This window comes from Brienomyrus brachyistius, chromosome 22, assembly GCF_023856365.1.
Source record: "Brienomyrus brachyistius isolate T26 chromosome 22, BBRACH_0.4, whole genome shotgun sequence".
Lineage (NCBI taxonomy): Eukaryota > Metazoa > Chordata > Actinopteri > Osteoglossiformes > Mormyridae > Brienomyrus > Brienomyrus brachyistius.
Genome location: NC_064554.1, coordinates 10,470,083 through 10,483,815, shown reverse-complemented (window position 1 = coordinate 10,483,815; position 13,733 = coordinate 10,470,083). Strand labels below are relative to the sequence as shown.

Sequence of the window (13,733 nt, the reverse complement as noted above, 5' to 3'; positions counted from 1 at the left end):
AAATTATTATTAAAAATCAACTATCAACCTATTTTTGAGCCATTGGATATTTAGTTAACTATGGACCAGTCTAAAGTGACATTGTGTGAAATGTGTATGTTATCCCTGTGGTGCATTTGATTTGGTTCTCCACTTCCTCCCACAGTCACCAGTGGTTTCCCTGCCTATAGCGTTTGCCCTAGCATCCCATTCAGGGCGTTACCCGTCTTTCTCTTCCTGGATTCAGGTTCTAGGCCATGTACTTGATAAGTCATTGGGAGACACATGAATTCAGGTTAAGGACCATGTCTTAGGGTCCCACATGATGCCCCCCTCCTATTACTGTACTTGAACCATGACTTTGCTATCACTATGTAGCACTGCTTCAGTTTTTATGTGATCCGTCTCAAAATTGTATCAGTTCCAGATTTTCACCGATACAATGTATCTGCAAAGTTCAATGCCAAAGATCTGTAAAATACTATCTGAGTTACAGTATCACCCTAACAAGAGCAATCATCCTGCTGCTTATCCTGGTCAGGGTTGGGGATGTGAGAGCTATCTCAAGCAGCACAGGGCAAAGGCGCAGGAACAGGGAGGGGGGGGGGGGCTCTCCTCATTGCTGATTCATTCATCCCCCCCAATATCAAGCTCTCTCCTATGCCATTGGCACTGGGCACTAGATAGGAGTTCATCTCTCCATTGTAGGGCACAGACACAATCTCCCAGACTACAAGCAAATGAGAGGCACCTGTTAGCCCAACTGCATGTCTTAGGACTTCAGGAAGTAACTGGAGTACCTGATGAAGGGAGCAGGAAACATAAGCTCTACGCACACCGGGCAGATGCAGGATATAGAGCCCCAACCGCTAAGGTGTGAGGCAGCAGTGCTTCCCAGTGAGGCACCTTTGCCTAGTTACAGTGCCCTCCACAATTATTGGCACCCCTTGTAAAGATTTGTAAAATCTATCTTTCAGTGAACTACCTTCATCTCACACTGAAACAAATGAGAAAAATCCAACCTTTCATTAAAATAAATTTATTCAAACAAAAACAATTCTTTCACCAGGAATAATTCTTTTCAACAAAAACACATGTGCCGCGATTATTGTCACCCCAGCATTTAATACTTTGTATAACCTCCCTTTAGCAGTATAACAGCACTGAGTCTTCTCCTATAATATTTTATAAGGCTGGAGAATCTAGAGCAGGGTATCTTAGATGATTGGTAGGCCTTCTATTATACATGCTCCTCTTCAGCTCAGCCCACAGGTTTTCAATGGGGTTCCAGTCAGGGGACTGTGATGTCCGTGGCAGAAGCTTGATTCGCTGGTCTGCTAACCATTTTTCTGTTGATTTGGGCATGTGCTTAGGATCACTGATCTGCTAGAAGGTCCAATGAAGGCCCAGTTTTAGCTTCCTGCCATTTTTTCTAAGCTTTTTTACAAATCTTTACAATAATGGTGGAGGGAACTGTAGTTAACATGTCTCCAGTTTAAAAAAATGTCATTACAGTAGAATGAAAAAGCTATGACTGATAGTACAGTGAGAAAATATGTAAATGGAACATTATGCCATATATAAAGAAGTTTTACTTATCGAGCAGCTAAATGCATAACAGAAAACACCAGCATCTCTCTTCATTTTGACTAAAGAAACATAGTGTATCAACTGTATTCCAGTTATGTATTATAAAACCATTTAACAGTGTATTATACAGAATATTAAATGCACAACATTTTAGAGAAATCTATTTAACATATACTGTTTAATAAACAGCAAAATGATATCAACTAGTATAATCCAGAACAACGAAATCACGAGTAATCCGTGCGACAACTTCAATGAAATATCATCAGTTGTATTCTTTCTAAAGCAATATGGTGTCACTTTTCACAGTAACACTGTAACCTGTTTTGATTTTCTTTCCAGAAATTAACATAATGAAACTGACTCACTCATGCTCTACCAAGTGTGCTTGTCATGTAGAAGTATTATTGTAGGCTGGGTTTTTCACCTTTGTGTGTTTGTTTTATTGGTTTGTTCCGTTTGGACGGTTATTTTATCTCCCAGATCCTCACATTTCTGCCACGCACCAGTTCACACTTAAAGTACTGCTATGACATACAAGGCTGGGAAAATGAAGCTGAAACACCTGGTTTTAGTCCTCAGTAATTTATTAATATGTTGTAGGGTCTCCTTTTGTGGCCAAGACAATGTCAGTTCATCTTGGGAATGACAGATCCAAGTCCCACACTGCGACCAGAGGGATTTGGAGCCGTTCCTCTTGCAGAACAGTGGCCAGGTTACTATGTGATGCTGGTAGAGGAAAACAATTCCTGTTTCGCTCCCCCAAAACACCCAAAAAGGGTGCTCAAAGTGGCTCAATAATATTTTGCAGGCCATGGGAGATGTTCACCTTCATTATCAAGTTCATCAAACCACTCTGTAAGCAGTCTTGCTGTGTGTATTGGTGCATTATCATCCTGATACATGGCACCACCTTCAGGGTGCAATGTTGGATGGTAGTCCATAGCAGTGACACGGCCATCTAGAACGGGTAGTGGGCCTAGGGAATGCCATGATATTGCAGCCCAAAGCATCACTGATCCACCACTGTGCTGCACTCTGAGTACACAGCAGTCCGGGCGCTAAGCCTCTTTTGGGGCATTTCCGCACCATGACTCTCCCAGTTGTGGGAAATGCAGTGAAGGTGGACACCCCAGAGAACAATACGTTTCACATTGTCCACAGTCAAACATTGCTCAGCCGACACCATAGAAACCGACATTTGGCACTGGCACGAGTGACCAAAGGTTTGGCTATACAGCCCCATCATGAAGACTGACCCTGTAGAGCTCCTGACCAACAGTTTTGGTGGAAACAGGAGAGTCAAGGTGTGGATTTAATTCTGCAGTGAGTTGGGCAGCTGTGGTCTTATGTGTTTTGGATAGAATCCAGGTTAGTGCCCAGACATCCCTGTCAGACAGCTTCCTCTTGCATCCAGTTACTCCTGTTGGATGTGGTCCGTCCTTCCTGGTGGTATGCCGACAATACCCAGGATACTGTGGCTCTTGATATCCCACAAAGTCTTACTGTCCTGATCAGATATAAGATGCATACCAACAATTTGTCCTCTTTTGAACTCAGATATGTCTCTTATTATGTTGTGTGGACTGCAAAAATGTATGTACATCTGTGCTATTTATCTGCTTATTCAACCTTTACATTCTGCCCACACTGATGGAATGTACAGTCAGTGAAGACTGGTCACCAGGCTGCGCATATTCAGTATAGGCATGAAACCTCAGACACTATTGTCCAGGTGTTTCAGTTTCATTGTCCAACCCTCGTATGTTGCAGGTATGTTTCAAGTGTCAACCTGTAGCATTGAGGTCCATTTCTAAGATCTGTGAGCATTCTGCCTCCCGTGACTTCTCAGAGATCTTTGTGACCATAACAGTGGGAACGAGGCCATTGGGCGTGTCAGAGAGCGTGCAGTAGTCATCATGGTAACCCGGACTCTCTAGTTCCTTGGATGGAATCCCCTGTGACTCATTGCTGTCTAAGCTGAATGTCAGATCTTTGCAGTCTGTGTCACTCAGGTCCTGAGACTGAATATTTTGCATGTCATCCATGTTGATTTTCTGGACCGAGGGTGGCTCTGGGCTGCTGGGACAGTCATTCTGGTCACATACAGTGCAGTCTTTGTCATCATAGCAGACATAAGGAGCTTGGCATCGAGGAAAGTGCGGTGGGAGGGGCTGAAAGCTCTCCTCATTGCTGATTGGTTTGGCTTCGATTAAAGTGTCTATTTTCAACAGCTCATCCATCTTGCAGTCTCCCATGTAGCTCGGATGCACAAGCCAGTTCTATGGGAATGTGAAGGTTATTTTGTAAATGAAATGTCATTTGTTTATTTATTTGTTTATTGAGAACTAAATGGTACTTAATTGATACTTTACCTGGAAATTCCCTTTATAAATCTTGTAGAGAGGCTGAAAGTATGGCGCAGGTGTTGGTATTTTGGAGAAGGCTTTAAGCTTCTGCCTGTGACACACTATAGGTTACAGAACTGCAGCAGTGTACACCCACACACACACACACACACACACACACAAATATTCTGCATAACTAAGTTACCTTGCAGTAAAACTGAAGAAGAGGACAAAGAAGAAGAGAGCAGCTACCAAGTAGAGCAGGATATCAAGTTTTCCGAAAGGCAGCAGAATGTTGGAACCTTCTTAAAGTGAGAAAAAAAAATTCAAGGGTAAATCACATGCAATGGCAACAATATACTTTGGCATTCCAAAGACAGTCTAACCTAATGTTTGGGAGAGACAGATTCTGTCTTCTATCTGTATAACTTAATTGTAATGCTACATCTTCTCTACAATTACTGTATTGCCACTAATTAATCATACATATGCATGCCACTCTTGTATGAATTCCCTTGGTTATTACTGCATTGTTTGCAGTTGTCAGCTTGCATTCCCCTGTCGTAGTGTCTATCTGTGCTCTTTCCCTCATCTGTTGTAAGCATCTTTGGGTTTTTAAAAAGAGCTGAATAAATGAAATGCATTGTTATTAATCTACGGGGAATTTGACTGGGCACCAAAACTGCATTGCTGACTTATAGGTTCATATCACAGATTTATCTTGGTGGTGTGAAGGCCAATAATGAAAAGCATGATACAGATTACAGTAGATAGGTGTAATAAGGCAAGATTCTGTGCTTGCATTGACGTGTCTCACCGTGTGTCCTTGTAGTATTCCATCTCACTGCTTTGCTGTCCTCACTCCATGGGCCATCATACGGAGATTTTGATTTGGACCTCACTTTGGCAACATACATCTCGTTAGGCTCAAGGTTTTCATCTTTGATGTAGTAGCTGTTGTTCATCGGGCGAAAACAATTTGGCTGCAAAGCAATAAGCAAGAGCGAGCGCTTTTAATGCTGAATGCCTCTCCGGCTGCAGGATTTTTATTTTTTAAATCATTGTTCTCCTTACGTTATGATGTCCATTTTTGTAGACTAAGAGTTCATATTCTAGGCTTTCAACTAGTTTATCAAAATATCCATGGTCCCAAGTGAAGAAGTAACCACCCAGACGCCGGTGAACAGTTAGGTTATGTGGAGTTACTGGTTTGACTGTGAAAAAAATACCATAATAAACAAACAAACAAATGAATAAATAAGATGTACTAAGTACTATTCCATATAGCAATACAGTAGATCTGTGCTGCATACATTGGCATTACCAATATGATGATGTTTGCCTCCTGACATTAATGGTATAGAAATGAAACCTACTGTTACACATAGACCTGTAGTTTTGAATGATTAACTCTTTATTCGTCTGTCCATTCCGTGTCATGCAGAGAAAAATATCAAACACGGAATACTCTTCAAATGATGAATCATCTCCAAAAGCAGTACAGTTTCTAGTATTCTGTAGTGAGCAATTCAGCCTGTACATAGGGAGAAAAGTGTTAAATCTGAGTGTTATAACTGAGTGTAAAATAACTGAGTGTAAAATAACTGAGTGTAAAATAACTGAGTGTAAAATAACTGAGTGTAAAATAACTGAGTGTTAAATGTCTTGCAAGCTGAACGCATTTTTTTCATGCATGTAGGCAAGTCTTTCAGGCTTTAGAGTACAACCTGACTGCTAAAGGCAGGACTCACTGTGTGTATTCTGAGGAAAACTCCAACCAGCAGAGTGTGTTTTCTGTGGGACAGGGTCCGGTGCTGTCCAGCACACAGCTGAACGTCTGATTGTAGTCATTCAAACATTTGTTTCCAAAGCTGTTGGCTGCAGTTGGGCACAGAACCTGCATGATTTCCTCAAACTCAATTCACATATTAATGCAAGTATTTATTGGATAAGTACAACCATATTTAAAATATATTTTAGATGGTATAAATTATACAATTGCTTGCAAGTATATCTAATTATCATTTTAAGACATCCTAATAGAAAAATATAAAGCTACCCACCATATTCAAAGCGACACTCTCCATCCAGATCATCAGCTCCTGCTAGGAGTGTGATGTCAGCGAGAGTCCAGAACAAGATCACTGCAAGCCTCATGGTACTGGAGCCCTTTGCGGGGAAGCAAAGTGGATCAGCATGTCATTGGAAGCAAAGCTGGCTTCTTCTTAAAAAGCAAAGCTAGTGTTGCTATGGAATTGTGGGCCTCAAGTCCTTGCATGTCAGAATCGACACACACACACACACACACACACACACACACACACACACACACACATGTTTGTAATTATATCTCTGTGGGGAAATTTGGTCCCCCACAATATAAATTATGCCTGACACCCCCCCCCCCTCACACACACACACACACACTGAAAGCTGTGGTCACTGCACAGGAAATCCAATAATCTCTGTTTTCAAGGATGCGGTCGAGTCCAAAATGAATGACAGCTATTATCGAGCTGTTCCGAATTTGTTCATGGAGTAAACGGAACCCTCGGTATTTTTTTCACATTTTCCATAGAAATCAGTATCGGCTGGTATGCAGATGTTTGGAAAGCAGTTGATGTTACACTGATTTCGACTCCTGAAATGATTGTCTGCGCTGCCACTGCCGACATATCGCCATGGTGATGGCCGGGGGAGCTGTCCAAGTACAGTGCTGAAACGTGCACCTTCTGCCATTTATCTCACTTTCTAATCTCCTTCTTTTTTACACCACTTCATGATTTTTTTTGAATACGCGGACCACGGACTATGATCCGAAAATGACTGCACTGAAAGTTATTGCTATTCATGTATTAATTCACGGAATCGTGCTGTTACGTGTGTGAGAGAGAAAGAGAAAAGGTCAGTAAATGTCCGAAGAGACATGAAAAGTATTTATGTCAAATACCTGAGCTAGACTGATCCAATATTTGGTGTACTGGAGTCCTCCGGATATTCAAAATAGTCCAATTAACTTCTAATTAAGGTATAGTACGAAATACAAGGAAAAGCCTACATAGTACATCTGAATTAGCATTTATCCGGCAGCCTACAAGACACCCCGTCCAGCAAGCCCGTCAGTCACTGACATTATTATTATTATTATTATTATTATTGACAACGGCCGCAAAATAACAATAATAATAATAATGAACTAAATGAACACGTGCACTTTTATTATATTATTTACACTCTGGTATCTTTCCTACAGTTGAATTTTATATTTGTTAACGCTGAGCTGCGATTAACGTAACGTTTCGTAACGTTTAATTTGATTTAATTGGAAACCGACTCCAAAAAAGCAACGTACATGATTCAAGGATGTGTTGTGCAACAGAAAAAAAATACACTCAAAGTGAAATAGTACCAATAGAAGGTGACCATCACACAATACCCCTGACACAGGGGCGTGGGATCCGAGGGAGACGTGTACCCCTCAACATTGAACTTGGCTGTATTGCTCCCCCCAGAATTGTTTTTACCTTTTACTTTTAAATTATTACGCTGGTCCCACAGTCTCATACTCCCTCCTACGCCCATACCAAGACACCTTTTCCAGTCTACGTACACCTTTCCATCTTATGGAAAATGCGTGGCCGTCGCGGATTGCTATCAGGTACCATTAAATGACGAGGGCAGTACATGGATACATGTGCTATATATTATATATTCACACAATATATACAGATACATACACAGAGATGAGTATTTGAATTACATAAAGTACATATTTTTACGTGTGTCCGTCTGTAAACAGTATACTGTACTGAATATAACAGTTAAAAATATATAAATCATACACATCTTTTATACTCAGCACAGAATTACTTAAACATTACCAGTGAGCTCCGATCTACAATTTAAGAAAAAAAAGTTGTATAGGTGCATTGTCAGTAAGTTCCAATAAGATTTACAATGTAAATTCAGCAAGCACAATAGTGGGATTACTATAACTATATTTTATATATATTTTATATATATTATAAACACATACTTAAATATGGACTAGACAGTTTATAAACAGACACATATATCATTTGGCACTATACCTTACACCTTGCGCTGTACACCACTCTCATGATGAATGAAAAAGTCTGTGACACGAGGCGTTATGGTTTGTGAAAAAAAAGTACGAGGCGATGACGAAAACATCCGGCAGCAGCGTTCGCTCATAATTGTTATTATTATTTTTAATATTATTATTATTGTTCATGTATTTGTTCTTGTTGTTGTCCGTTTTCAAGATACGACTGGATATAAATAGACATCCTGTGCTGGCAGTTAGTTTTAATTTGGATTTCATTGTTCTAGACTCAACTGAGAAAACAAAACAGTGGTATATACTATTAATACCTGGCACTGCACACTCGAAAGGAGAAGAAATCAATACAATTTGACGAGCAAGGTTTCCTGTGTGAATCATTTGTATTAAATTCTGATGAAAGCATAATCAATACCAAAAATCACCACAACTAAAATTCTGTGAAATATTGGTATCCCTGTTTTCCCAGTTTTCTGTAATACTGAAGAATCTGGAGGAATCTGTTTTAATATATCAGTCGAATAATGGCTAACCTCCGCATTAATTCCGCCTGTGGTGCACTATTGATGACTTGTTTTTTACAAATATTCGTCCCTATCTTTGACCAGAATAGGCAGGTAAGGTTCCCCTTAATATCTGCAGCAGACAACTGCATCTTTGAGGCTAGCAAGAAGCGTTGCAGGTCATATTACTTATGTCAAGCTTTCAAAGCTGTTTAATCCCCATAGCTCACACAGGTCCCATCACTTTAAATTGACTTAACATGGAGAGAAGTTACTACAATTAAGTTTTCACTTTAAAATTTGCTTCAACGTGGCACAAAGGTATGAATTTGCAAAAGGTATGTTTAGAATGTAGTGATATATAATAGAGTAAGCGCTACTGGGTCACTATCACACCAACTAGTGAAAATAGTCATATGTGTTATAAGTGATTCTAATAGGGTTTTGGACATTTAACAGAACAGAAGAGCACTTCATGAGCTGTGAGTTAAGCGCTCTCTTCACAGAAAGGCCCTTCAGCATTATGGATAGCATAGGCTTTTGCTGATCGCTACAGTTTACCTTAAAGGTTTCTAAGACTTTCACTTCGCACGGGCAGCCAGCATCTGCAAAGGAGTATTCTTTTAACTCAGAATTACTGCATTTTTAAGACATAACTGTACTCTGATTAAGCAGTTTCATGATTTTTGTCTCTCAAACATATTCTGAGTTTACTAACCCTAAGTAAAAACAGAACTGGAATTCTGTGAAATCAGATTATGCTGAAGACCTCTTTGTGTTTTATTACATCTGCAACCCAGTAATGCGATTTACGCTGATAGATGTGCAGTACCACGTCATTCTTTTAATAATAGTTTATAATAATTTTGACTGGATTAGTGTCCATATTTGATGTGCTCTGTGAGGAGGCTGAAGATAGATTTAGTTTGGAACATGCCAGCAGATGCACAGTATATTTACAGTTAAATAGATTCTGAGGCATAAATAGAATAGGAGCATATGTACAGGCACTATATATGTACAAGATGCGTACAGGGTTCTGTAGCGTCTACCAGATGGCAGAGGTGTAAAGAGTTTGTGTCCAGGGTGGGAAGAGACCTTGATTATTTTTCCCGCACTGCGACTGCACTGGGTGTGATGGATTACTTCCAGTGATGGAAGCTGGGTGCCAGTGATCCGCTGGCCTGTCCTGATGATGTGCTACAGGGTCTTCCTGTTCTCTGAGGTGCATCCAGAGTACCATACAGTGATGCAATATGTGATCACTGATTCTATGGTGCACCTATAGAAGTTCACCAGGAGCTGCTGTGGAAGTTGTGCTTTCTTCAGGCTCCGCGGGAAGTGGAGTTTCTCAAGTTTTTTTTTGGCAATGGCTGAAGTGTTTGTGGTCCATGACAGGTCACAGCTGATCTGAAACCCAGAGGAATCGAAAACTCTATAACACCTCCACATTCTCACCACCGATGCAAATAGGGTGGTGGCCTTCCTGCTTCCGTCTCCTAAAGCGCATCTAAATGCAGTGAAATGATAATATGGTTGCCCTTTACACCCTCCAGCTTTGGGCATTTGAATTCTGCAAGCAGTTTTGTGTATGTGGAGTTTACATATTCTAAAACCGTATGGTTAGGAGTCGATCACACAACTCTGGAGGTCTTAGGCCATAGTGCTACCTTTCCAGCTGTGCATTAACACTAAACACATTAGTATCATAAGCTTAATATCTTCCCTCCACCCATCCATCCACCCATTCCTGCTTTGTCCTACATGGGGTCCTCTGGCTTCAGAGCTGTTGGTGTGAGCCCGGGAAAAGCTCAGGATGGGGTGTCAACCCACTGCAGGCATCACACACCATTCACACCTATGGAACATTTGGCAGCTCCAGTTTACCTGAGCACGTTTTTGGATTGTGGGGCAGAGAACCCAGAGGAAACCCTGCAGTAGTAGAGGAGGGATTGAACCTTGATCACCAGTGCACCACCCACAGTCACATCATTTGTGTGTTAGTTGCTTCAGTATTTCTTCTTAGAAGACATTATAATACAATAACCTACATACATATGTCCAAATATTAAAGGGGATGCTACACTGTACACCCAGGTCACCCCAAACCTTTTTTCTGACATCACCATTGCCACAGAGAGCTTTCTGATATCACCATCGCCATAGAGAGCTTTCTGACATCACCATTGCCATAGAGAGCTTTCTGACATCACCATCGCCACGGAGAGCTTTCTGACATCACCATAGCCACAGAGAGCTTTCTGACATCACTGTCGCCATAGAGAGCTTTCTGACATCACCCTCGCCATACAGAGCTTCCCGGTGGCCCTCTGCTTACATCTTGTCTTGAGCCCCTAGGCATGCATAAGGCACTTGGAGACTAGCCAGAGAGCAGGGAATCCCAAAGGGAGATGATGAGGGGAGGGATCATTCCAGCATATTCCAGCGTTTTCCAGGAAGTCAGATTCACACCTCATGTTACCCATATGCATAACCATTTAGTTACCCTAATTTTTTATTCAGATGAGTATTTAGCATCAAATTTTATCTTCAGCTCTTAAAAACTGATTGCGATCTGGTGCTCGGTGACCTCGTAGCTGAACCCTGCTCATGCCTCTTTTGTGACAGTTGGCTGAGCCGCTGCAGATCTGGAACATCTCACTTTTAAAAAAGTGATTATACAGATCACAAGGCCAGGAGGTGTCTGAAGTGAGACAGAGCGGACAATTCCTGGTTTTTTTTTTTTGCTACAAGAAAAACCAGCTTGTATGACCTCTGTGTTAATTTGCCATTATAAACACATATGAATATTTTTAAATGACCAAATGAATATTTTCTTTTCAATAGATTTCTATATTTCAGATTTCGTAGTAGAAACAAGTTTTATTGATATGAATAATTCACACTCGTACCATCATTTTTCAAATTTGCATTGCATTCCATGGTGATTTCTCTCCCTTTAAAGTATTTCTACTACTTCTCCTTAAAATAAAGATGCACTGAAAATGAATAAACTGCAATGCAAGTAATCTTTATAGTGAAGAACCTTAAAGGGCAATGACTGTTCATTTCCTGAAATATCACTGACATCTTGAAGTGCGATAAGCATGGCGCTGTTAGATGAATGATAGAGATTGCAGTCATCACAAAATCGATGGGAAAGTCCCAGTCATCACTCTCAAAGATCTGTTTCTTCGTAAGTAAATGACCGAGATAAGCATATGATTCTTTCATGAGGACGTCCTGTTAAATTATGTGATGCTATATGCAAATATCCTTTTCAACAAAATACACTAAGACAATGAAATGTACCGCTGTGAATTCCCCTTAACAAATATTTTTGCCAAAAGTAACTTTACACAGTTAGTACTTGTACAAATTTCCTTTATTATAGCTTGATGTTTTACTAGCTGTTCTCAGAAATACAACAAGACAACAACAGGCCTTCACCTAGGACTCTGCTGCTATTGTTCTGCATGTCCATCCGATGCCTGACTTTTTTGACAGACATAGGCTAATTGCTTCTCCATTCTTTCCTTTCTTCCCCTCTCCTAACATTGTCTCTACAAGCCCTGGAATTTGCCAGAAGCCCAAAGGCAGGCTGAGCTTGAGCCTCAGAGCAGTCTGCCGTAAAGGGAGCTAGCATCTAACCATGTGATACATTACAGCTATTAGGGCCTACTGTTAAACCCAGGACATCAGGTCACTCTGGAGAGCACCAACTAATCAAGCTTCCTTCAAACGTTCACACACCTGTATCTAATCACAGTGTACCTTAAATCAGGAACAGGCACTAATTAGCAATCCTGCCAAATTAAACATTAAACTGAGAATAATAATTAAGACAAATGCACAGCTGTTGTTAAATGTATCATTGAATGGGCTTTAGGTAATAAATTGACCAAAATGAATTTGCCTTGTGTCACATGTCATTTTATTCACTTTTAGCACAATAGTGTTCGATAGTTTGTTTATGGTGAGCCTTCACACTTTGTTTCTACTCCATTTGTATGTTACTGCCTGTAATGCAGTGTTGTGCCTTCACAATGTTATTCTCCCGTATGTCACTGCCTGTAATGCAGTGCTTTGCTTTCGCGGTGTTATTCACCCGTATGTCACTGCCTGTAATGCAGTACTGTGCCTTCATGGTGTTATTCTCCTGTATGTCACTGCCTGTAATACAGTGCTTTGTCTTTGCGGTGTTATTCTCCCGTATGTCACTGTCTGTAATGCAATGTTGTGCCTTTGCAGTGTTATTCTCCCATATGTCACTGCCTGTAATGCAGTGCTTTGCCTTTGCAGTGTTATTCTCCCATATGTCACTGCCTGTAATGCAGTGCTTTGCCTTCGCGGTGTTATTCTCTCATATGTCACTGTCTGTAATGCAGTGTTGTGCTTTCACGGTGTTATTCTCCTGTATGTCACTGTCTGTACTGCAGTGCTGTGCCTTTGCAGTGTTATTCTCCCGTATGTCACTGCCTGTAATGCACTGCTGTGCCTTTGCAGTGTTATTCTCCCATATGTCACTGCCTGTAATGGTTCCTAATGAGTACCTCAGGTGACACTCACCCTGACTGGATCAGGGGACAAAGAAAATGGATATGTGAGTGATTTCCTCTCTGAGTGCCCCAACTTCATAACACCAACTATCATATATATATAATAATAATAATAATAAGTGATGTTCTATCGATCCACGAGGGGAAATTATCTTTTAACACTTCCCTGAACTCGGTCTTTGTAGAGCAAGCTGTCTGCAAAGCGCAGCCACCTGTAAATCTAAATATATAGATGGTATGTATATATAGAGAGAGAAGAGGGAAAGAGAGAGAGACAGAGGTAAGGAGCGTGTGCTGATACAGTGCATTGCCGCACCCACCACACGACAAACCACCTCTGGGTTAAGAACCCAAGTGTAGTCGTTCAGCGGGTGATACTGTACCACAGCACCTGCTGAATGGAACAGTGTGCCAATCTCGTCACCAACCCCCAAGTTTTCTCGGGCAGTTGGAGGACCTGCTTGCATGGCCGGATGTAGATTAACGTCATACCCAGGATGAGGCAACTGCAGATTATGGGCCTGGCCCAAGGGCCCAATGGAATAGGATCATTCATACTGGCAACCTTCTGATTATTGTCACAGATCCTCTACCTTAGCCACCACTGCGCCTCTCAACATACAGAGACACAAATAGTGAAACTGGGTGAGAAGTGATACAGGTCCACAGC

At 41.1% G+C, this 13,733-nt stretch overlaps 1 protein-coding gene across 1 annotated transcript; it reads right to left on the bottom strand.

The window, feature by feature from the left end:
- Positions 1 to 1,002: 1,002 nt before the first annotated feature.
- Positions 1,003 to 8,036, bottom strand: il21r.2 (interleukin 21 receptor, tandem duplicate 2). Its single transcript, XM_048990994.1, has 9 exons — positions 8,009 to 8,036; positions 5,981 to 6,086; positions 5,669 to 5,795; positions 5,294 to 5,451; positions 4,992 to 5,131; positions 4,735 to 4,900; positions 4,123 to 4,219; positions 3,945 to 4,029; positions 1,003 to 3,851 (listed from the first exon to the last, which is right to left on the bottom strand). The coding sequence occupies exons 2-9, from the start codon at positions 6,072 to 6,074 to the stop codon at positions 3,357 to 3,359; spliced, it is 1,362 nt and encodes a 453-aa protein (XP_048846951.1). The 5' UTR covers positions 6,075 to 6,086; positions 8,009 to 8,036; the 3' UTR covers positions 1,003 to 3,356.
- Between the last annotated feature and the right edge of the window lie 5,697 nt (positions 8,037 to 13,733).

Coding starts and splice junctions, on each gene's coding strand:
- il21r.2 (XM_048990994.1), bottom strand. CDS start 6,074: ATGAGGCTTGCAGTGATCTTGTTCTGGACTCTCGCTGACATCACACTC. Junction 5,452..5,668: donor TTTTCCTCAGAATACACACA/GTGAGTCCTGCC, acceptor CCCTATGTACAG/GCTGAATTGCTCACTACAGA. Junction 4,220..4,734: donor GAATACTACAAGGACACACG/GTGAGACACGTC, acceptor CACTTTAAGAAG/GTTCCAACATTCTGCTGCCT.